At 41.8% G+C, this 23,737-nt stretch overlaps 1 protein-coding gene across 9 annotated transcripts in view; it reads right to left on the reverse strand.

The window, feature by feature from the left end:
* LOC108923548 (A-kinase anchor protein 2-like) overlaps nucleotides 1-23,737 on the reverse strand; it is an 87,391-nt gene that overhangs the window by 57,833 nt on the left and 5,821 nt on the right. For 7 of the 9 annotated variants that reach the window (XM_018734367.2, XM_018734361.2, XM_018734358.2 and 4 more), the window contains exons 2-3: nucleotides 19,465-19,764; nucleotides 1,937-2,017 (exon numbers count right to left, since the gene is read on the reverse strand). In XM_018734367.2, the coding sequence (XP_018589883.1) occupies nucleotides 1,937-2,017; nucleotides 19,465-19,509 (126 nt within the window). In that variant the 5' untranslated portion in view covers nucleotides 19,510-19,764. Of the gene's footprint in view, nucleotides 1-1,936; nucleotides 2,018-2,333; nucleotides 2,404-19,464; nucleotides 19,779-23,737 lie in introns of those variants that run through there. The other 2 variants (XM_018734360.2, XM_018734366.2) reach the window with 2 other exon arrangements.

A 23,737-nucleotide genomic window follows, 5' to 3' on the forward strand; every position in this document is an offset into this window, starting at 1 on the left:
CCATTCAATTTTTTTTTTTCAAATTTTTATGATTTAGTCTAATTTTTATCTGATTTTTCTAATTTAAACATTTCGGTAATCTCCAGTTACCTATGGGATGTTATCAAAGATTAACAGCAGTTAAGACCATTGCTCTCCATCAGATTATGTCTCTGCTCTCCGTATGCAGTCCATGAGGTGTAGCCATCTAGATCCTGAGTAGTTTGGCTGTCAAACTCAACATTGTACTGGGTTTTATAACAACCCCAGTGATCACCAATCCATCCTGCAGCTGATCCACTGTCTTATTTATTGCCATCACTGCACTGCTGCTCTTAGAGTGCTCCACTGCAGCCTTCAGTGCTCTTGAAATCCCAGTGACAATTTCCCAGGTGAAGTAATGACACATCCCCCGAAACATTCGAACAATCAGACTCCTGGGTGATTCAGAATGAGTAGTTCTCCTTCTTTTGCTTTGTGAAACAGATTTTTTCCTAAAAAGGAAAAGCATCCACTTTGGAAGTCTTGCCACAGCAAACTCCACTTTCTTGGAAGCATTGCTAACGTTTAATGTTGCTGTTGCAAATTGTTGAAGGCGGATGCAAAACACATGCAGCGCTAGATGAGTTTCATGTTCTGTGGATGCTTTGCTTCGCTGAGCTGATAAATATACAATCAACTCACTATGTGTGGGTGGCAAAAGTATATTTCCCAAGATAATTATTTTAAAAATGTTTTGCGTTTGCCACTGTTTTCTTTTTAAACTATATACTGTATATATGTTTAGCTCAGCCATGTGCCAGCATTTTTCCATTACGAACAGAACTTTTTTTTTTATCAAAAAATGTCAGCAACATTATTTGATACATTCATCTGTCCATTCATTTCTAATAACAAGGGTTGTGCTTGTCTTTAGCTTTGCCCAGTGGCACAGTGTACATCCTACACCCTGCCCTCACTAAGGACAATTGAGAGTTACCAATTAACGTGAAACACGTCACTGAAAACCCCTGAACAAACGGAAACAGCCCACAGCCTACATTCTAATCATCATGCAAACCTGCCACCCTGTGAGGCACAAGTACTACCCACCCCTCCACCATGCCACCCTTATCTAATAGAGGACAAATTATTTTGCACAACATCATACGTCTAAAACAAAGCACAGGAAAAAAAGGCTCAACAAAGGTGTTTGGAAAAGTCAAACTTCAATTTCATACAAAAGAACCTTGCACTGGCAAACTATGCTATGGAAAAAGCATTTTTTACAAAAATATACAAACTATTTTGTGCAATTAAAAAATGTCCAAAAAATGTATTTTTTAATCTTTTGAAAAAAAATTTATTATTTTTTCTTTTTGAATGAGAAATGAATACGTGAAGGATATAACATCTTTCCCTGTGTATCTTGAATGTTAAGTTCTGGTATTATTACAAATGTATCACACTAAGATTGTGAAATTATTAAGAAAAGCGTGGTAGCATCCACAAGCAGTGCCTGTCAAACATATTGCCCGGTGTACACCCTGACAATATGATATTTTCGGTGGGATGTACGTCGCTTTGAAGAAAAGCATCTGCTATATGAATAAATGTAAATGTAATGGTGATCAATGAATTGCCTTGTGGTGATGTTTCATAACAAGACAGCAGTCAACAAATCTAAAGTCAACTATTATTGTCCTCTTGTGTGTATGAATGGAATTTTTCTGTGTGCTTTTATGTATAAGGGCAGATTTGGCATGTGATCTCACTAAAAGAACTGGAAAATGTAAATGCAAAGTCTTTTTCTTGGGCTTTTGTTAAAATGAACTTGAATTACATTTACATTTTACATTTGAATAATCCTTTACATTACCCATTACACTTGAAAACCCTCCCTTTATGAACCAATAGTGTCAATTTACTTGATTATGCTGGTGTGAATGATTGCAAATAAAGTGCCATTCATCGTTACCTTGAGGTGCTGTAATTGTAATATGAGATCCTCCATTTGTCTTCTCATCTCTTGAATTTTGGCTTGCAGTTTTCTTTTCTCCTGCAAAAATATATAAATAAAAAATATGTGAATATAAACATGCTTTCCTGCCTTGGGATCGATCACTAACCATACTATTGTATGATTTTAGGAATCCAAGCCAAGTGTGTGTATAAACATTCCAGGCTTTCAGTAAACTCTCAGAATGCTGGACATTTCTTTGCTGGAGTTTGTTGCAATTTAATTCTACAGTGTTTCTTATAATTACATGAAAAAATGTACACAGCCCAGTGGCTGGCCGAAGTATAGAAAGTAGGTTTTGCAATTTCCCTTATAAGTAATGGAGAAGGATCCTGGTAGAGGAAGGACAGCGTACCTTGTCTTTATATCGAATGTAATATTGCCCAACTCAGAGCTTTTGTAGCATTTGTATCTCCTCCCTGTGCTCCACCTCCCCGTGTCGCATAACGGAACTGCAGTGAACACATCTGTTTATGACTGAACCCCCAAGACGTGCTTCGAAGAGCCAAGCGTACTCTCTGCCTTGGCCGTCTTGTGTTTCGCTGCTGTGCCCTGTTACATATTTTATGTCCTCATATTGTGTTCCTCATGAACACAAGATGAGTCTAAAGTTTCAGGAAATGTTTGCTCTTCAACATTGAGCAACAACAGCTGTACTTGGATCCACTTCCATCTTTTGTTCTGTTTCATTACACGTCTTTACATTTTATTGTGTTGAACAGCAAAATGAAATGCACAGTGTTTTACTCATCACTAGCACAATATTTTCAAAAAATTGAAGGAAAAATGTGACATTTTTTTCATGAAGATGTATGATGTAAAATGTACAATTCTGACAAACATAATCAATATATTTTATAATCATACGTATTTCTTCTATTTTGTTACTGTAGCCTTAACTATGGTCACGGGAAGGTACAAATTTGTGCAAATATTTTTCAAAAGCCTCTCCAAAGTCTTTCCATAAAACAACTTCATTTCACAATTCCATGAGCCATTCCCTGGTCTTCACGACAGCATAATTCAATACTGTTTTTGGCTTGAGACTTGACATTTTACAGTGAATAATGTTTCTTTTTCAGTTACATAACTAAACAGGTGAAAATACCAAATCTACAAAAATGAAGTTCTTAATGTTTTACCATTATCTCTCAAGATTACGGAGCTGGCGCAGTTCAGGTTATTAATACAAAGGGAAAAAATTCTTTGGTCATTTCATAATTTTTGTCCATCTGAATCCTTTTATTCTGAAAAAAAAAACATACACATCATACTATCCATCCATCCATCCATCCATCCATCTTCCTCCGCTTTTATCCGGGGTCGGGTCGCGGGGGCAGCAGTCCGAGCAGAGTCCTCCAGACTTCCCTCTCCCCGCACACCTCCTCCAGTTCCTCTGGGGGAACCCCAAGGCGTTCCCAGGCCAGCCGGGAGACATAGTCTCTCCAACGTGTCCTGGGTCTGCCCCGAGGCCTCCTCCCAGTGGGACAAGCCCGGAACACCTCCCCTGGGAGGCGTCCAGGAGGCATCCGGAACAGATGCCCGAGCCACCTCAACTGGCTCCTCTCGATGCGGAGGAGCAGCGGCTCTACTCCGAGCTCCTCCCGGGTGACTGAGCTCCTCACCCTATCCCTAAGGGTGCGCCCAGCCACTCTGCGGAGGAAACTCATTTCTGCCGCTTGTATCCGCGATCTCATTCTTTCAGTCATGATCCAGAGTTCATGACCATAGGTGAGGGTAGGAACGTAGATTGACCGGTAAATTGAGAGCTTCGCCTTACGACTCAGCTCCCTCTTCACCACAACAGACCGGTACAATGACCGCATTACTGCGGACGCCGCACCAATCCGTCTGTCAACCTGCCGCTCCATTTTTCCCTCACTCGTGAACAAGACCCCGAAATACTTAAACTCCTCCACTTGAGGGAGCAACTCCCCCCTAACCCGGAGGGGGCAATCCACCTTTTTCCGACTGAGAACCATGGCCTCGGATTTGGAGGTGCTGATTCTCATCCCCGCCGCTTCGCACTCGGCTGCAAACCTCCCCAGTGCACGCTGCAAGTCTTGACTTGATGAAGCCAACAGGACCACATCGTCCGCAAAAAGCAGAGACGAGATCTCGCGGCCACCAAAACAGACACCCTCCGTTCCCTGACTGCGCCTAGAAATTCTGTCCATAAAAATAATGAACAGAATCGGTGACAAAGGGCAGCCCTGGCGGAGTCCAACATGCACCGGGAACAGGTCTGACTTACTGCCGGCAATGCGAACCAAGCTCCTGCTCCGGTCATACAGGGAACGAACAGCCCGTAGCAACGAGCCCCGAACCCCATAATCCCGAAGCACCCCCCACAGGATGCCACGAGGGACACGGTCGAATGCCTTCTCCAGGTCCACAAAACACATATGGACTGGTTGGGCAAACTCCCACGAACCCTCCAGCACCCTAGTGAGGGTATAGAGCTGGTCCAGTGTTCCACGGCCAGGGCGAAAACCGCATTGCTCCTCCTGAATCCGAGGTTTGACTATCGGTCGGATTCTCCTTTCCAGTACCCTGGCATAGACTTTCCCAGGGAGGCTAAGACTCAATGTCCCCCACCTCCCTCGGGACCTGGTTGAAGCTCTGTCGGAGGTGGGAGTTGAAGACCTCTCTGACAGGGGCCTCTGCCAAACGTTCCCAACAGACCCTCACTATGCGTTTGGGCCTGCCAGGTCTGTCCAGCTTTTTCCCCCGCCATCGAATCCAACTCACCACCAGGTGGTGATCAGTTGACAGCTCAGCCCCTCTCTTCACCCGAGTGTCCAAGACATATGGCCGAAGGTCAGAAGGAACGACTACAAAGTCGATCATTGACCTCCGACCTAGGGTGTCCTGGTGCCAAGTGCCCTGATGGACACCCTTATGCATGAACATGGTGTTCGTTATGGATAAACCGTGACTAGCACAGAAATCCAATAACAACTCACCACTCGGGTTCAGATCAGGGAGGCCGTTCCTCCCAATCACACCCCTCCAGGTGTCACTGTCGCTACCCACGTGGGCGTTAAAGTCCCCCAGTAGAACGACAGAGTCCCCAGTGGGAGCGCTTTCCAGCACGCCCTCTAAAAAGGCCGGGTACTCTACACTGCCGCTAGGCGCATAAGCACAAACGACAGTGAGAGACCGTTCCCTGACCCGAAGGCGTAGGGAGACGACCCTCTCATTCACCGGGGTAGACTCCAACACATGGCGGCTGAACTGGGGGGCTATTAATAAGCCCACACCAGCCCGCCGCCTCTCACCTTGGGCAACGCCAGAATAGTGGAGAGTCCACCCTCGATCGAGGAGAGTGGTTCCAGAACCCAAGCTGTGAGTGGAAGTGAGCCCGACTATATCTAGACGGTATCTCTCAACTTCCCGCATCAGCTCAGGCTCCTTCCCCGCCAGTGAGGTGACATTCCAAGTCCTAAAAACCAGAGTTGGCGCCCGAGGTTTGGGTCGGCCGGGCACTCGGCCCCGACCACCGCCCAAATCACAATGCACCGGCCCCTTACAGTTTCTCCGACAGGTGGTGAGCCCACCGAAGAGCGGCTCCACGTCATGGCTTCGCGCTGAGCCCGGCCAGGCCCTGTGGGCATAGACCTGGCCACCAGGCGCTCGCATGCGAGCCCCCCCCCCCAGGCCTGGCTCCAGGGTGGGGCCCCGGTGACCCCATACCGGGCGGGGTAAACGAAAGCCTTGATTTTTCCTTCATAAGGGGTTTTTGAACCGCGCTTTGTCTCGTCTGTCATCCAGGACCTGTCTGCCATGGGAGACCCTACCAGGGGCATATAGCCCCAGACAACATAGCTCCTGGACTCATTCAGGCACTCAAACCCCTCCACCGCGGTAAGGTGGCGGTTCACGGAGGAGTCATACTATATAGAAGTCTCAATATTCAATTCTCAATATGAGGACCCAGAGTATACTGTAATATTCTTCCATTTTCTTTCTACCTCATACTATATAGAAGTAGAAAAAATGGAAGAATATTACAGTATACTCTGGGTCCTCATATTGAGAATGCTCAAGGTGAAGTTAGACACAAATATTTTCCAATTTAATTATTTATTTATTTGTTTTTATCTTGATTGTTTGCTTTTAAATAAATATAAACACTTCAATTCTGAAATTAGACAGATACCTATATAAGAACAGAAAAAAATTTACATATACGCAGAATCCTTGCGTTACAGAATGTTCCAATTACAAATTTATTTTTTTTAATGGATACAAGCATTTGTACTTTACATTTTCATTTTTAATTGTATTTGCTTCATTTTCTGTTTTCAAAAGTTTGTTGTTGAAGGAGTGTCACCTGTGCTTCCACATCCAGTCATGAGTTGGCAATGAAATACCTCAAATAGAAAATAGTAATAGAAATAGTTTGACAGAGGGGCATGAGATTAAGGCAGCTTGCTTCCCCAGTGTTTACATCTTGTGTCTTGTGTCTGTGGGCTTTATTTGTGGTAAAAGAAAGGAAAAAAATCCACAGAGAATAATCCTTAAAAAAAGAAGCAATAAAATAAAAAATCTTTAATTTATAGAGTACAAGAGAAATAAACATGAAAAAATAATCCAATAAAAAGAAAATGAATTGTTCTTACTTTTAGGCCAAATGCACACACACACACACACACACACACACACACACACACACACACAAAATGAAGACAGAATGGTGATAAAGCTTTTATATCCAGGTCCACATTTGCTACAACAGTTGCATGTGAGATTCACAAAAGCTTTAAAGACATGTTCATACACACACAATGTCTACAGCCGCTTGTCCCGAGGCAAGCTGGAGCCTAACCTGGCAACACAGGGCACAAGGCTGTAGGGGGAGGGGACACACCCCAGACAGGATGCCAGTCCGCCACAAGGCACCCCAAGCAGGACTTGAATCCCAGACCCACCACAGGGCAGGCCCCGGCCAAACCCACTGCACCACCGCACACCCCCCGTGGCATGTGCATAGTAAACATTATCTTTTTTTTATATTAGTTCCAGGGAACCACAAAAAATAAAACAATGTAAAAATGTCATGTGTCACATTACTTTTACTACATTATGATGTTAGGTATCGTGTAGATGATTTTGGGGTAAACTTGGGAACGGCTTAAAACAAATTGGTGGACAGCTTATAGTGTAGTGGTTTGAGTGACTCCCTTTTGGTTCAAAAGCTGCAGGCTTGATCCCCACCCTTAGCTGTAGTATCCCTGAGCAAGTAAGGTACCACAGATTACCCAGCTGTATAAACGGGTACTTACCTGTAAGTTGCTTTGGAGAGAAGTCTCAGGTAAATCACACCTTTTTTTTCTCCATTAAAAAAAATGATGGGACTATTTTTTTAAAATTCTGTCCATTTTCAATAAGAAATTTGGAGCAGATAAGAGATTTTCCATTTTTTGTGCAGTGATATACTCACTATCATTAATGACTTGTCCAAGTCAGGGATGTGGTGGTATGGAATGACAGTTCTTCACAAGGTAATCTGACACACACACCCATTCACTCACACATCACGGACTAAAAGGTTTGCATGTACACAGTAAATATTTCATTCATAGTAACTTAGCAAAAAATAATATAATGTAAGTACAACTAAATTATGTTTATTATCTAATCTGGTCCAACTGTCTAAAAAAATATAGAAAACCACTTGTTAATGGCAGATTGGAATATTACATGAATTAATTAATAAAAATCGGAATAATTCTTATTTTCTGTTTAACACAGTCAACAAAGTGAAGGACTTGAAATGTAAGAAGGATTTTACCTCAATGTGCAGGGTGTGTCCTTCACCGACAATGCCCAAATGTTGGAGGTTGCATCTTGTTTTTACAGAAATCTTTTTAAAGTCAGGGAAATGAACCCAGTAACAGAAAGGAATTTTCTAGAGAGACTGAATTGGCAGGCTCCCGAGGACGCTCTTGGTGGCTTAGAGAGCCCCATCGCTTTACTCGGGATGTCGGCCTTGAAGGTTTACCTGTGGAATATTATTACACGATTTGGACGTCTTGGGCCAACTTTTTTGTGCATTGTCGAGGACGTGCTGGGCAGAGGCATGCTTACTAAGAGTATGAGAAAGGGGTGCTCTCCTTGCTGCACAAGAAAGGCAATAAAGCCAATCTTGCCAACTAGAGACCCTTCACGATACTTTGCATGGGCACAAAGATTATCGCGAAGGACTTGAAGGAGCACCTGAAGAAGATAATGGCTGATCTGCTCCACCGTGACCAGACGTGCAAGGTGCCTAGGTTTTCTGCAGCCTGGAATTTGCACCTGGTTTGGAAGGCGTTCGCCTGGGTAAACGACTGAAAGGTTGCCCTCGCACTTCCTCTGCTTTCCACCTGGAGCAACAGACATTTCCTTGTGCATTGCTGCCTGCCTATTGGACATCTCTGCCTGGATGTCTGATCACCCCTTACAACTCAGCCTCTCCAAAAGAAAAATCCTTCACCTCCCAGGTGGTCTGTCTTTCTGTTGTGAGATCTCTATTAAACTGGACAAGTTACTGATTTTAACTACCTCCTCGGCCAAGTCTAGGAGTGATGACTGACCCAAGTCTGCCTTTCAGTCAGCACATCGAAGCCTCAACTTGAACCTGCAGATACATCCTGCATATCATGTGCAGGATTAACAACAGACACTGAGCAATTACTTGTCTACCCTTCCTCCTACTGCCATCAAACCTCTACAGCTGATACAGAACGTTGTTGCACGAATTATGTTTGACCTGGCGAAGCATTCCCACGTATCTCCTCTCCTTGTTTCTCTGCACTGACTTCCTATAGCTGCCTGGATCAAATACAAGACCCTGCTTATAGCCTACAAATGCATCAGTAGAGCTGCTCCCAGCTATCTACAAGACTTGATATTCGCTACACCCCAACCAGACTGCTATGCTCCTCCACATCTGCCCACTTGGTGGTCCCACGCACGGAAGGTCCAAAATAAATAGCATAAAGGTGTTTGGTTCTGGCTCCGATGTGGTGACGTGGCCTCCACCCTCACTCAGAACTGCTGAATCTCTGTTTACTTTAAAAAAGGGTTTTAAAACCTACCTACTCAGAACACACTTCTCCCATTATCTCTTAAATTTATGTACTGTGTAAACATTCATGCTCTATAACTTTGAGATCATAACTTTTTAACAACGCATAAACCTTCAGACAGGTACTCCTGTAATGTAAATGCTAAAAAAAAGAAAAAATTCTTAGGCATGTGATTAGGAATTGCTGATATTCAGATAAACCTTTACGCAGCTACTACTGTAATGTTACGTAAATGTTTATATATCTCCAAAAAAAAATAATACTAGGAAGGTGATCAGGAATCATGGATATTGGGATAAAGTTTTATGCAGGTACTCGTGTGATGAACATTGGTTCATATGGCGGAAATAAACTAACTGCACTTAAGAATCATGCATCTGCATCTAAGTGTCTCTTTAGGCTAATGTAATGAACACATTGTATTTTCTGTGAGATGTACGTTGCTTTGGAAAAAAGTGTCAGATAAATGAATACATGTAAATGTAAATGTATGCTCTTTAAATCAAGCCGCTGGTGGCCACCATTTGCCCCTGCCAAGGGATTGACAGCCTACTCCGGCTGGGGGGTGGCGATGAGGCGGTGAAGCTGATCCAGTACACGGACAACACTACATTGTTCTTATGCTTAGACCAGTTGTTTGGCCAGGCGTTTGGCCTGGTTTAAGGCCTTGGGCATGCCTGCAGCATGATGCTGAACCTCAGTAAGTCTTTATCAAGTACTTTGGCAGCTGGAAAAACAGAGGACTTCATCTGAGGTTTTTCCCAATACGATGGTCCTCTCAAGGTGCTGGGGGTCAACTTCCTTGTGGAAGGTGCCACAAGGGTCAACTGGGAAGAACTCTTGGCAAAAGCCAGACAGAAAATGGGATTGAAGAAAACCAGGTCCCTCTCCTTGACAGGAAAAACACTGGGGTTGAAGATAAACATCCTTCCCATGTTGCTCTACCTTGCACAGGTTTCTAGCCCCGCACAATGCAGAGAAGCCTTACAAAAGACGTTTTCGACCTAGTCTGGGGGGCAGATATGAGTACGTAAGGAGGGAGGTCATGTACCTTCCGAAAGAGGAGGGAGGGATACGCCTGATATTCTTCTTAAACTGGATTGTCCTTTCCTTTCCAGATGGCGAAGTCATGGTGCAACACCGGACTGAATACCGAGACATAGCCCCCTAATTACAGCCACGCTGTGAAGTGCAGCAAGACCACGGCGGCCGGGTTTGAAGCAGAGACTCCCCTCAAGCACAGGGCCTTGTACAATGCCCTAGTTGAGGGGAGTAGAACTCAAGTGTGGAAAGCACGTGGGCCAGGATTCAGCCAAAGGAGCTAGACCACCATCTTGAAATGGTGATGTTTGCAAAGTAAATTGCTGGTCAAAGTGGTCCTATACAGGCACAAAATGACCAGCGACTCAGTCTGCCTGCAACTCCAGTGAAAGTGAAAGTCTAGCAGATGCTTTTTTGGGACTGCAGACAGGTGCGGGAGGTCTGGCGTTTGGTAACCCGCGTGTGCAGGAAGATCGATCCGCAGATGGTTTTGATGTATGACAAAGTTTTGAGGGGGTGGAACCCTGGCGCTCAGAAGGTTGCAAACACTTGGACGTGGCTGCTGATCAGCGTAGCCAAGCAAATGCTTTCGAACGCAAGAACCCAGCTGGTCCAGACAGGTACATTTGGGCATTCAGGGTGTGTGCCATAAACTCTGGGCCGACCTAACATTTAGGATGGAGAAGGATGTCACGCAGTGGGGTTACTTAGAAGCCAAAGAGAGGTGGAAGGGCTTCTTTTGAGTGTAACCCCGCAGGTTTGTGGCATGTTCTCCATCCATGGGCAAGTAACACACGTCATTTAATGCTTACAAGACACCACAACCCCTATTTCTGGTGTATTTAAGTGTTGTTATGTGTTTCATGTTAGGTGTAGGGTTTTAATATTTATCTTAAATCACTTTAATTACACAATTTCTTATAATTTATTGTGCTTTGTTGCCCTTTTAAGTAGCCTTTGAAAAATGACTACCTCTGTGGTGAGTTTGTATTTATTTATTGCTATTATTATTATTATTTATTTATGGTTGAGTTTAGTGTAGTGTAGGTTAGTTTATTGTGTATGATGGTGTTTATTAATTTTTATTACTTGTGTTTATTTGGAGTATATGATTAATTGTACTTGTATTTGTATTGTTTATGTGTTTCATCAAAATGTCAAATAGGGGAGCCATGACGTAAACAGGAAAAACACGCAAAAGAAAGGTAGGTAATGTGTATGGTAACACCCTGCGAACCGGCCACCAGACCACCCCTCTTGAGCAGCAGAGCTGCTGGATAAGTTTCCTTTATTTCTTTATTGTTTTAGCCTTGGGGTATGTTTTTTACTGTTTTCTGAGATTCTGTCATGTACTGTTTATATTAGTTGGTCTTAGTGATTTTATAGATTTTTATTGTTGATATTTTAGTACTGGCATGACAGCTTTCACTATATATTTATTTATCAAATAAGATTTTAAATGGCGGAAGTGATGAATGGAGAAATTTTATATGTCAAGTTGGACAGCATGTGGTACCAGACACTTTTAATGTTGTGGTAATGACGTCACTTGTCTACTTCTGCTTGCTTGGTGGTCCTGCGCACGAAAGGTAAAGCACGGAGGTTCTCGGTTCTGGCTCCGTTGTGGTGAAACTACCTTCCCCTCTCACTCAGAACTGCTGAAACTCTGTCTACATTCAAGAAGGGTCTGAAAACTCACCTTTTCCGGACCCACTTCGCTCAAGATCTCTCCAGCTCATGTACGGTGTAAATGTTTATGCACCGTAACTTCATGAGCGTCACCAGATACAGCCTTTAATCAGCCACTACTCCAGCATTGTATTTGCTTGTTTGTGTATTTTCTAATATTAAAAAAAAAAATTGGTAGGAGGTATCAGGGTATCAGGATTTGTCTATCCTGTGCTTTATGCACCTACTTGAACGATGAACCTCAGCAGCAAGTGGTAGGGAACAAACTAGGTTTGCTTGAGACTTTCATGTCTGCAGCTATGTCTCCTTTTAATGTAATGCATAAATTGTACTTTTTGCTGAGATGTACGTCGTTTTGGACAAAAGCGTCTCCTAAATGGATAAATGTAAATGTAGTGCATTCTGAACAATTAGGATTTAAAAAAAAAATATATTGGGAAGTGTGGGACGAATGCAAAATAGTTGTCCAACAACCGTGGGGGCTGACAGGGATGATACGGGAGTGGATATCTGTTAAGAAAAGTCTGAAAAAAGGCTAAGCAGGATGGGAAAGCTGGCTTGAGGTCTGGGTCTAACAAGAGCAATACTTCTGTTAGTTTGTGCGACTCTCTCTTACTGTGTGCCGGTGTTCCAGTACTCATAAGGAATGCTGTTTATGCATCCTTCTTTGCTCCAACCTCATATGTAGTCTGCACCATTTAATTAGCTTAGATTTAATTACTACTTGGGTAATTACCGTGCAAATTTGCTGGATGAAATCTACTACCTGTCATTTAGACCCAATCCCCAATAAATTACTTACAGCCTCTGTTTCTGTTCTTGTGAAGCCTAATGTTAGCATCATTAAAACATTGTTCCTTAAGGGCTGTGTTCCGAACATTTCTGAAGTCGCCTTTTGACTGTAACAACCAATTAATTACAGACTTCTCTCTGATCTGCCGTTTTTATCCAAAATTGTACAGAAGATTGTAGTTTTCCAAATTTTAAAATACCTTACTCATCATAATATATTTTCATAATATATATAGCACTGAAACGGCCCACACTTATGTTATGATATTATCGTCTGATGCTGACCATACCTCAGTCACTATAGAGAACATGCAAACTCCACACAGCATACATACTGCACATACTGTATCCCACACACATGCACTTCACAGTACATTAGTTAGTTTGCTGTTGAGGGTGTATACTCAATGCCTGAAGAGCACTTGCACAAAACAATATGCACCGTAGATATATGCACACATGCAGTATGAACATATATTCAAACAATCACTTTAGCAACAAAATACATGAAACACTCGGTCAGAGTAAGGGAAAAGTCACATGGCTACATTTTAAGATGTCCGCTTAAATTTTGTCTCTGAACAAGGGAACCACAATTTTCAGTGATGCTTGGAAGATTGAGAACCTTTTAGAATTTTCTCTATTTCTGCATAAATATGACCTAAAACATGATCAGATTTTCATGCAAGTCCTAATACTACATAAAGAGAACCCAATAAGACAAAAACATTATACTTGTTTGTTTATTTATGGGCCGCATTATTCTTAATTGCAGTATAGGTGGCATAATAGCACAGTGAGTAATGCCATTGTTTTACAGCACCTGGGTGGTGTCAGAGGACATGGGTTCAATCCCCATTCAGTCTGTATGTTCTCCCTGTGTCTCATACACTGCCACTTTTGTAAGATTGCGTTTCCCAAATACGCTCTATATTCCCTGGAACTTTGAGTACAGTAATTGGTATTGCACAAGTATTTGCTTCTCAGGGTTGCATTTCTTTGCTGACGGATCTCAGCGCTTTTCACAGGCATGTTTGTTTGTTGTCATTTCCACCAAATTCTTAGACTTTGTCTAAGGGACAAGGGAGTCTACCTGTGGGAGTCCACCGAGGAAGGCCACAGGCATCGTTTTCCACAAGGGATGTTGCGTCAAAGATGTCAACCATCACAGTTGTCTATGGCAACTGAACTGTGCAACATCAACACTACCGGAGACCTGGATGCTCCTGCTGCTACAGTAACCTGGTTTATCCTCGTTGGGCAAACCCTCCATCCTGCCTTAATTTCCCCATGGGACTCTGGAACTGCCAGTCTGTAGTGAGAAATCCTGACTTTATACCAGCCTAAGCCTTCCATCTCTCACTGGACCTCCTGGCCCTAACTGAAACCTCACCCCAGACAACACAGCCACACCTGCAGCCCTTTCAACTAACTACTCCTTCTCTCACACCCCTCGTCCCTCCAGCAGAGGTGGAGACACAGGCCTGCTCATCTCTCCTCGGTGGGAATACTCTATTCTTCCTCTTCACTTGTATGATCTGTCCTCATTTGAATGGCATGCTGTCTCTATCACTGCCCCAATCACTCTTGTTGTGGCTGTCCTTTATCGCTCTCCTGGCCCCCTTGGATGCTTCTTGGATGACTGTGACATCTTGTTGAGCTCTCTGCCAGGGGACAACGCTCCGTTGATTCTCCTGGGTGGACAACATTCACGCAAGAGGCCTTCTGTTGTTCCTACAGTCCTTCGATCTCTCCCTGTCCCAGTTCCCTGCTACTCACAAAGCAGGCAATTGTCTTGACCTTGTATTTTCCCATAACTGTGGCTGTCCTGTCCTCTCTGTTACTCCGCTGCATGTCTCTGATCACTTCTTCATCTCCTTCCAACTTTGCCTCATCACTAATCCCTCTCCTTCTTCTGCACCCATTTTCACCTTCTGCCGCAACTTAAAATCTCTCTCACCTTCCTGCTTCGCCTCTGCCACATTGTCCGCTCTCCCTTCTGCTGCACAATTCTTAGATCTATCAACAGACAATCCCACTAACATTTTCCTCTCTGCCCTATTTTCCTCTCTTGACTCTCTCTGTCCACTATCTTCCAAACCAGCATGCCTCAGTGACACCCCATGGCTAACTGATACATTACGTGCTAAGAGGACCGAGTGAAGATGGCAAAAATGCAAGACTTGTTCGGACCTGGATGCCTACAGACTCTCCACCTTCATTTCTAATATCATCAACTCCTCGTTCTCCTCTGATTGCTTCCCATCTGCCTTCAAAACTGCTCTCATTTCACCTCTGTTAAACAAATCCTCCCTGGACCCCAGTTCAGTCCAAAACTACAGACCAGTGTCCCTCCTCTCATTCCTGTCTAAAACTCTAGAGCAGGCGGTCTGTGATCAACTATCTGAATTCCTCACCCGGAACCATTTCTTCGATGGATATCAGTTTGGTTCCAAAGTTGGTCACACCACAGAGATGGCACTTCTGACAGCATCTGATGCTCTCCAGTCAGCTAGAGCCGCCTCCTTTTCCACGGTCCTCATTCTCCTTGATCTGTCTGCAGCATTTGACACTGTCAACCACTGGATCCTACTCTCCTCTCTTAGTCAGCTTGGGATCAAAGGAGTGGCACTAAGATGGTTTGAGTCTTACCTATTTGACAGATCCTACCAAGTGGTCTGGTGGAGCTCTCGCTCTTCTCCTCTGCCTCTTTCACTCGGCACTGGGTCCTCTTCTCGATCTAGACCTCCTCCCTCAGCCCTGTCATCTCTTCTACTTGTTTCTCTGCACTGGCTTCCTTTAGCTGCCCGGATCAAATTTAAGACGCTGGTCATTGCCTACAAATGCATCAGTAGAACTGCTCCTAGCTATTTACAAGACTTGATCAACTGCTACACTCCAAACAGACTGCTTTGCTCATCTACTTCTGCCTGCTTGGTGCACCATAACTTTATGATCATGCCCAGATAAGCCTTTACACAGCCACTACTCCTTTATTGTACGTAAATGTTTTTGTACCTTTTTAAAAAAAAAAGAAGGAAGGTGATCAGGAATCGTCTTTTCTGAGTTTTATGCACCTACTCATGTGATGAACATCGGTGTATGAAGTGGAAAGAAACAAATTAGGTTTACTTAAGAATCACATGTCTGCAACTATGTCTCTTCTTCTCCTAATGTAATGCACAAATAGTATTTTCTCCGAGATGTACGTCGCTTTGGAGAAAAGCGCCTGATAAATGAATAAATGAAAAATGTATGAAACATTTTCATTTGTGGCCAAGGTTGTGCTGAAAAATGACATTAGGCACATGTCCTTTGGGACTGGAGATAAGGTGAAAAACATAGGTGAGTTTGTACATTCTGTTTACAAATACAAGTGAGTATGTTATGACAAATGGAACAGATTACAGTACACAAGTTAGAGTAGTGGAAAACCCGAAATCCTAATCCTAACTGATGAAAGTGCACTGCCAATATTTTTTGGGTGACCTTACGTATCTTTTTCCACTCAGCCTGAAGACATCCTTAAATGGACATGCTTTATATGGAGAACAGTTTTTTTTTCTTTTCCCTGTTATTAAGATGAATAATTTAATGTTTTCTGTACCACAACTGACTTGTTTAAACACATTATTATGCTTTCATGTTTTTTTAGAAACCATTTTCACTGTCATAAATACGACATTCTGCTTTACATTTAAATAAAATCAGGCCCAAAGGTTACAGCAGAAATGTATGTAAAAGGTTCTTTGTGACAGAGCCTGAGAAACAAGGCATTTCCTGTTACACATAGACAAAGCTTATATTATGTTTTTAAACGCCTCCATGATGACTCCCTTTTTCCTAACCAGTGCATTTTCAGAAAAATTCCCATGCTCCTTGGTAGCTCAACACTTCATCGACATATTCACTGGAATATGTCAAACCATATTCTATGAAAACTGTCTATGCTATTGAGTTCAATTTTACTTATAAAGAAATTTAAGAAAAAGTAAAACAGAAAAAAAGAGGTGCTGCAAGACCTTTGATGAAAAACTCACATGCAAAAATGTTCCCTCTGGTTTCGAGGTACAGTTTTTATTTTCTTTTCTTTGCCGTTACACTGTTAGATGTCTAAAAGTATCCCCATAACCCAAGTAGAAATTAATAAGGCATAACTGGCAGTTGTTGTTCTCTTCACACCATCCTTAAGATAGAACAAAAGCATCACTTCTATTTAAAGAGCACTGTTAACTTATCACTGTGGAGTGGGTTCACCAGTGATAAAGAGCGCAACATGTAGGGTAGTAATTTCTAGAATGTGTTCGTGCAAATCATTTGTCCTTGGCATGGGGTAAGGTCATGTTAAAAAACAATATTTCAGGATAATAATAAAACAACTAATTTAATCTTCTTTTTGTGTTGATCAATTTTTATACAAATTGTTCAGATGGTGCCCACTGTGGACTGTCTTTCTTAATTCAAAATTAACAACAACCTATGAACAACCCAGCAAAGGTACACCATAAACTGGTTTTCTGTACAAGAGATACATAAAAAATAGGCAGAAAAATGCTAATGAGCTTGTCTCTAATTTAGGTGGAAAGTTCTGTCCGGGACATTATTACAGAATGAGCCGTAAAGGCTTGACTCGGGGCTCAAAGCTTAATAATTTCTTAGAAATGAACTCAGATAGGCATGCAAAACTTAACGTCAAAGCATACTATCTGAAAAAGGTGGTAAAACTCGGCAAGGCTTAAAGAATTTTTTTAGGTCTTTCTTTGAAAAAATGTCCAAGTCAAAGTTTAGCATAAAGCTGACCCACAACACAACGTAATCTTTAAGTGGTAGTAATACAGTTATGTAGAGGTACATTCCATTCTCAGTTTTAAAATATATGCCCATACTTTGAAAAAAATTACATTCTTCACAGTGACTCTCACAAGAGAGGAAACTAAACTACATTCTTCTTCTGGTCCAGGATCTTTCTATAACCCAGCCTTCAAAAACAGGCTAAGAGTCAATGGCCCAAATGTCTGCTGTTGAGATTATGTGGCCTCTAAGTTCCCGCCCTAAACTAAGACATGCGAGCCTAAAAGAGAAAGGGGGAGGGGGGGAATGGAAAGATGGGGACTGAGAAATTGAAAACATCTGTGTAAACCAGAATGTCTAAAACAGGAATCCAGTAAGAGCTGGGAAACACCGCCGCCATAATGATCACACAAAGGCCTTATTTTCACTTACAGCGATCCGGATTCAATCATTCTGAAGTTCACAGAACTCTGAAGTTTCGGAGACATGAAAAACCAAAATGCACATTATCATAAACAAGCAGTAAAGAAATTTATGATTGCAACTAAAAAGTAAAACCTATTAGTAAAATGGAAATTGTGGCTTTTTTTAATGATAAAATTACATTTTGAATGATTTACTTTGATAAAAGTGTGCTTGTATGACGTTTAAAATGCTTGTAAAGGACGTCATTAAATGGATGCTTCTAAAGGACTTTGTCACTAAATAGAGTAATTATGGTCATTAATATCTCCAAAGCAGTAAGTGTCTGCATAGGCAACAAACAAACTATAGACAAACTATAGAAGTAAGTTGTGTTGTGTTTTAAAGGTGCTGTTTCATTGGCAATGAAAGATTTTAAGATGTTCATTTAGTTCTACAAAACAGTTCAGATGTTTAGAACTTTTACAGCACTATCAAATTATCTGTAATTGTGCTGTTTGTGTACATTTACTGTGAAGTGTTTCGATATTAGAGCTATGTGGAAAATGCATCCTAGTGTGGTAAATGATACATCCGTCTGGAGATTGTTGCTCACTGGGCAGAGGGGGTCTGGACTACATCTAGTGATGTGAGCACCAAATTTATGTTTTCTTGCTGTATATTTTAGTTCAAACAATGTTTTAGATGATTTTATTGTGAATACCTCTTACTCCTCCCTGGACCATTTATTTCAGAACTCTGTCTGAGCAAGAGAAGACAAATAAGAGCATAAAAGCCAGTTTATGGAAGATCCCTTACTTCTCACTGAGTGAGTTTAAGACAGCTGACTGAGACATGGCTAAAGTTTATAAACAGTTCTTATTTGCACATTTATAGTGCTGTTGCAAATACAGTATGTACTTCCTGTTAATAAATTAATTTGTGATGTGTAATTACATCTTCTGCAGTACATATGTTACTTCTGAAAGTTTTTGTTTTTAAATGGGGTTGTTGAAACACTTGGGATGTGATCCGGGATGCAATAAAAACACAGAACAACAAAAGGGACATTTTGCCCCTCTGAGGTTAAAAATATAAATTCAAATTATGACCGTTTCTAATCCCACAAACCTTGCTTTTCCAAAACTTTTGACAAATTTTATGAAAAAAAAGCTGCATACACACAACAATACGACAGTTTGGGAAATATACTTTTCAAAGAATGCAAAACTTTCACATTTTTGTGTTTCACGTGCTTAGAATCCCCTGCCAGGGAGTGCAGTGAAAAAGAACAAAAAGAAGTAGACAACTGTCCACCATCTGGTGTACCATGTTCCTGTATTGCTCATCTTTTGGTGTTACCAAATTTAGGTTTGCCGCCATTGCTGCTAACTGTTAGCTTAGTAGACCTTATCAGAATAGACAAGTTTAGAGCAAGACTCTGTTGATATCTTTGCCGTTTGTGTACTGCTATCTCATGCAAAAAAAGCATTAACGAAAAGATGCTCTTATTTTCCTTAAAACGTTTAAACACAAACACAAACATTTTCATTAAAACATTTTAAATGGATATGAGCTGCTAAAGCGAAAATCGTGCTGTCTGCAAAAACACGCACTGCATTATCAAAAACATGTCCTGAGAGAAGTGGCTCCTGAAAAGTCTTCAAAGAAAGAATTTGTAAAAGAACAACTTACTGCAAGAGCTTGGAGCCTCTCCTTATGAAGTTCAGCCTCAGCCATCCTGAGAATTATGTAGAAAAGAGCATCACAGAAGGCGGCTGACGGTCAGAAAAGAGTTGGTAGTCTACAGTGTTTGTCCAAGGTTAGGTAACTGAGTGAGGTCCCACACACAGCTCAATGTGTGCTCTGTACGGCGATCCAGTCACTGTGAGGCACTGTGTGTTTGCCGGAGCATTTTCTCATTGGCTCTCTGCCTTCCCACCGCTCGTGAGCAACAGCTTGAATTCCTTCTCACTTGCCCATCACACATTCAGCCTGTATGTACATGGAAAAGCCGCTTAGCTGACATACATTTCAAGACTGTGAACTATTTTAAGCTGTGGAATTTGTGCATGGAGAGACTGGAGAGACGGAGATTCACAGCATGAAACTGGGCTTTCCAGGTTTCAGCCACGCAGCCATAAAGCAACAGAAATGAAAGCAACAGAAATGAAAGAGTAAAATTTCCCAGACATGTCTTCATATACTGGCTATGACAGAAACACACCATTTCAGGAATAAAAAAATGTGAAGAATACTGTACATACTTTTGCATTTGTGCTGTTCAGGGGGTGCGGTGGTGCAGTGGGTTGGCCTGGGTCCTGCTCTCCAGTGGGTTTGGGGTTCAAGTCCCGCTTGGGGTGCCTTGCGATGGACTGGTGTCCCGTCCTGGGTGTGCCCCCTCCCCCTCCAGCCTTATGCCCTATGCTGCCGGGTTAGGCTCTGGCTCCCCGTGACCCTCCATGGGACAAGCGGTTCAGATGGTGTGTGTGCCGTGCTGTTCCGCTTTCGGAAACAAAGCTTCAACCTTTATATGGTTGCTCTAAAGTCTAAAGCAAACTATTCTAGAAATTTCAGAGCAATCTATTGACCCCTTTGACCTTGAGGACACATCCAAATGTAACTGCATATCTCATTTGTTAGACAAGCAGCCAGACAGTATGAACTTTTTGTATACAGCACATGAAAAAAATAAAGGAAATGTACATGAAAAGGGACTTTAACTCTGAAGTAAGCAAATCGTGATGCAAAGGTAAGTCGTCAAGTAGCAATATGTTTCAGCTATATATGTAGGAATTCTGACGGATTTTTTATTGCTGCCATGTTACCACTTTGATATGTGAGTTCTCAGCAACTGGAGGCATCAGTTACAAAAACCGCTAAATTATTTAATATGTCAAGGGTTAGTCAGTTAGTTTGTTAGTCAGTCAGTTGTCGTCGAGTCATTTACGACTCATGGCGAACCTATGTGTAACAGAACAAGATGTTTATAATTCATATGTCAAGGGTAACAATCTCAAACATAATGATAGCAAGTGCCAAACATGGGCAAACTGCATCAGCAAAGAGGAACAGCGGTTCCCAAGTCAAAGCTGGCCGAGGGGGATAGATGGACACTTGACAGGATATGTACCTACTAAATGCCCAAAAGTACAACCTCAAAAAATACCACAGAACTGAATCAGTGTCTCTTGTGAACCCAGTCTCAACAAACCTCTACGTCATGAATTTCACAAAGCTGGAATTTTTGGCAGGGCTGCAATTCATAAAATACTTGCATCCGCAGCCAACACACAAAGACACATAACCTGGTGTAAGGAGCACATAACTTAGACCCATGAATAATGGCAAAAGTAATATGGTCTGATGAGATCTTTTACCCTTCTTCCCATATCTGGATGGGTTTACTTTTGGAGAAATTATGTGTTCAACCCAAAACGTCTGTTGCCAGTAGTTAAAAACATTGGCCTCCGTGCAGATGGCAAAATTTGTGCACGTTCACTGCCTACAGCTAGGTCACAACAAATACAGCTAACAAATATCAATGTTCATTGTCAAAAAATGGCATAAAAAACACATTATAATGCTTACTGTACAGTCTGCATCTTATAACATGAGCTGAGATAAGTGCTTTTCTGAACAGAACTTTGTGGAGACAGTATATTCTTTTATTTTCAGTCATATAACAACTATTAACATGAAAATTAAGTTTCTTTTCATAATTACTTATTATACTAATGTACAAAATTTTTACAGAAACATCAAGGGATATCTGTATTCTTAAGATTTTAAGCTTTGGAGAGATAAACCAAATGAGTTATGAACAAACCTCTTTTCCTAGTTGCGTGCTCGCTGAAGAGCCAGTGTACTTAATAGTTATAACCTATATATAAGGTCTAATTAGAAAATGCATGTTCTAGAGTCCATAGAGCTCAAATACCTTAATTAATCGTGTTGGATGATAAAATATAATATATTTTATGTGTAAAATAGACACTGTTTTTTAGGCTAAAACATCAGAAAAAAATTATACTGAATACTCTGCAAGGAAGTTGCTGTGCCACCGTGGCGCTGTTTTTAATATTGTTTTGTTATTTATCAAAAATAAGATACGATGTTCTTTTAATTATGCTTATTTTATAACTGTACAAATAATTTTATGTTGTAAAACGGTGAGCTGTAAACTTATAATGCAAGTATTAATGTATGCTACAACACTTGCAATTTCTTCCTTATTTCAGTCTCATAATATAATAAATTTTGTGTTTTACAACTCAGAGGAATGTTCATAAACTACAAATACACACACACACACACATCTTCAGAACCACTTGTCCCATACGGGGTTGCGGGGAACCGGAGCCTACCCGGTAACACAGGGCGTAGGGCCGGAGGGGGAAGGGGACACACCCAGGACGAGACGCCAGTCTGTCTCAAGGCACCCCAAGTGGGACTTGAACCCCAGACCTACCGGAGAGCAGGACTGGGGTCCAATCCACTGCGCCACCGCACCCCCCTGTATAAACTACAAATAATCAGAACAATAAAAATTTTGTTAATTATTTGTCCTAAGGGGGTATTGCCCTTTGGGCGGGGGGCGGTGTCCTAGGGGGGTTTTGTCCTACACTCCAGTCAAACACCTCATCCTGTTCCAAACTGACTGATGCGAGGAGGGCTTTTTGGTCCAGGTCTGCCATTACGTTCTTCAGGTGCTTGGTGGGAACATTTGCGATGATCTCAACTACGCCTCCAGTTGGCAAGATCAGCTTTATCTCCTTTCTTACCCAACAAAGACAGAACTCCCATCCTTATCCTCTTAGTAAGCATGCCTCTGATAAGCACATCCTTGACAAGTTGTTAAAAGGCTGACCCCAGGATGTCCCATAGGATGGAATAAAATTCTGAGTGACCACCCAAGCCTGGAACCTTATGACAGTTCATCTTACCAAGCACCTCAGACAGCTCAAAGTGATGGGACTCTCCAAGCCACCACAAGCATCCTCAGGAACCTACAATGTTAATTTCACTAAAAAGCTCTTTTCTGTTACTGAGCCTGTTTTACTAATTTTATTGTTTATTTTTTCAGCTGCAGTAATAGCAGCACTGTGCCTCTGTGACATACAAAGACAACAATAAAGAGTAATATTGAAATTATTGAAATATTGAACTGCAAGTGTAAATTAAAGACAGCATATTACAATACTTCTCAGAAGTGACCAACTGACACTGTTCAAGTTTGTTGTCAGAAATAATATGAAACTATAAGATGTAATTCAGATCTGATGACTATAATTTTATCTGATAAAAGAAAATTCATCACTAGGAACCTCTTTGTATAAAGAACAGTACAAGTACTGGCCACAATTAAGATAAAAAAATTAATACATTCATTTAAACAAACACACGCAGAAACCACTTGTCCCAAGCAGGGCTGCGGCAAGCCAGAGCCTAACCCAGCAACACAGGGCATAAGGCTGGAGGGGGAGGGGACACACCCAGGACAGGACACCAGTTAATCACAAGGCACCCCAAGCAGGACTCAAACCCCAAACCCACCAGAGAGCAAGCACAGGACAAACATGCTGCACCACCACATCCCCCTAAAGAAAAAATAAAAAAAGGCAAAACTGAAACCGACATCAGTGATATGAATAGACTGGTTTTTCCTTGAATACTTACATATTTTAGCATATTCATCTTAAGCTATAATTGTGTTAACATCCCAAGTAGTTATTATAACTTGAAACTCGGTTTTCTGTATATAGACAGAAAAAAATCTTCCCTATTGTCAGGCAACTAGACTATGTAACCTAGAGGTAGAAAATGGAGAAAAAGAGGGAAGAGATAAAAAGAGAGAGATAAAAAAAGCGAGAGAAAGAGAGAGAAGGAGAGCACGAATCAAAAATAAAAACCAAAACTATAACCAGAACACATAGACTCCATCACCCCTCCTCTCCACCCTCTGAGA

The sequence above is a fragment of the Scleropages formosus genome, chromosome 5 (assembly GCF_900964775.1).
Source record: "Scleropages formosus chromosome 5, fSclFor1.1, whole genome shotgun sequence".
Lineage (NCBI taxonomy): Eukaryota > Metazoa > Chordata > Actinopteri > Osteoglossiformes > Osteoglossidae > Scleropages > Scleropages formosus.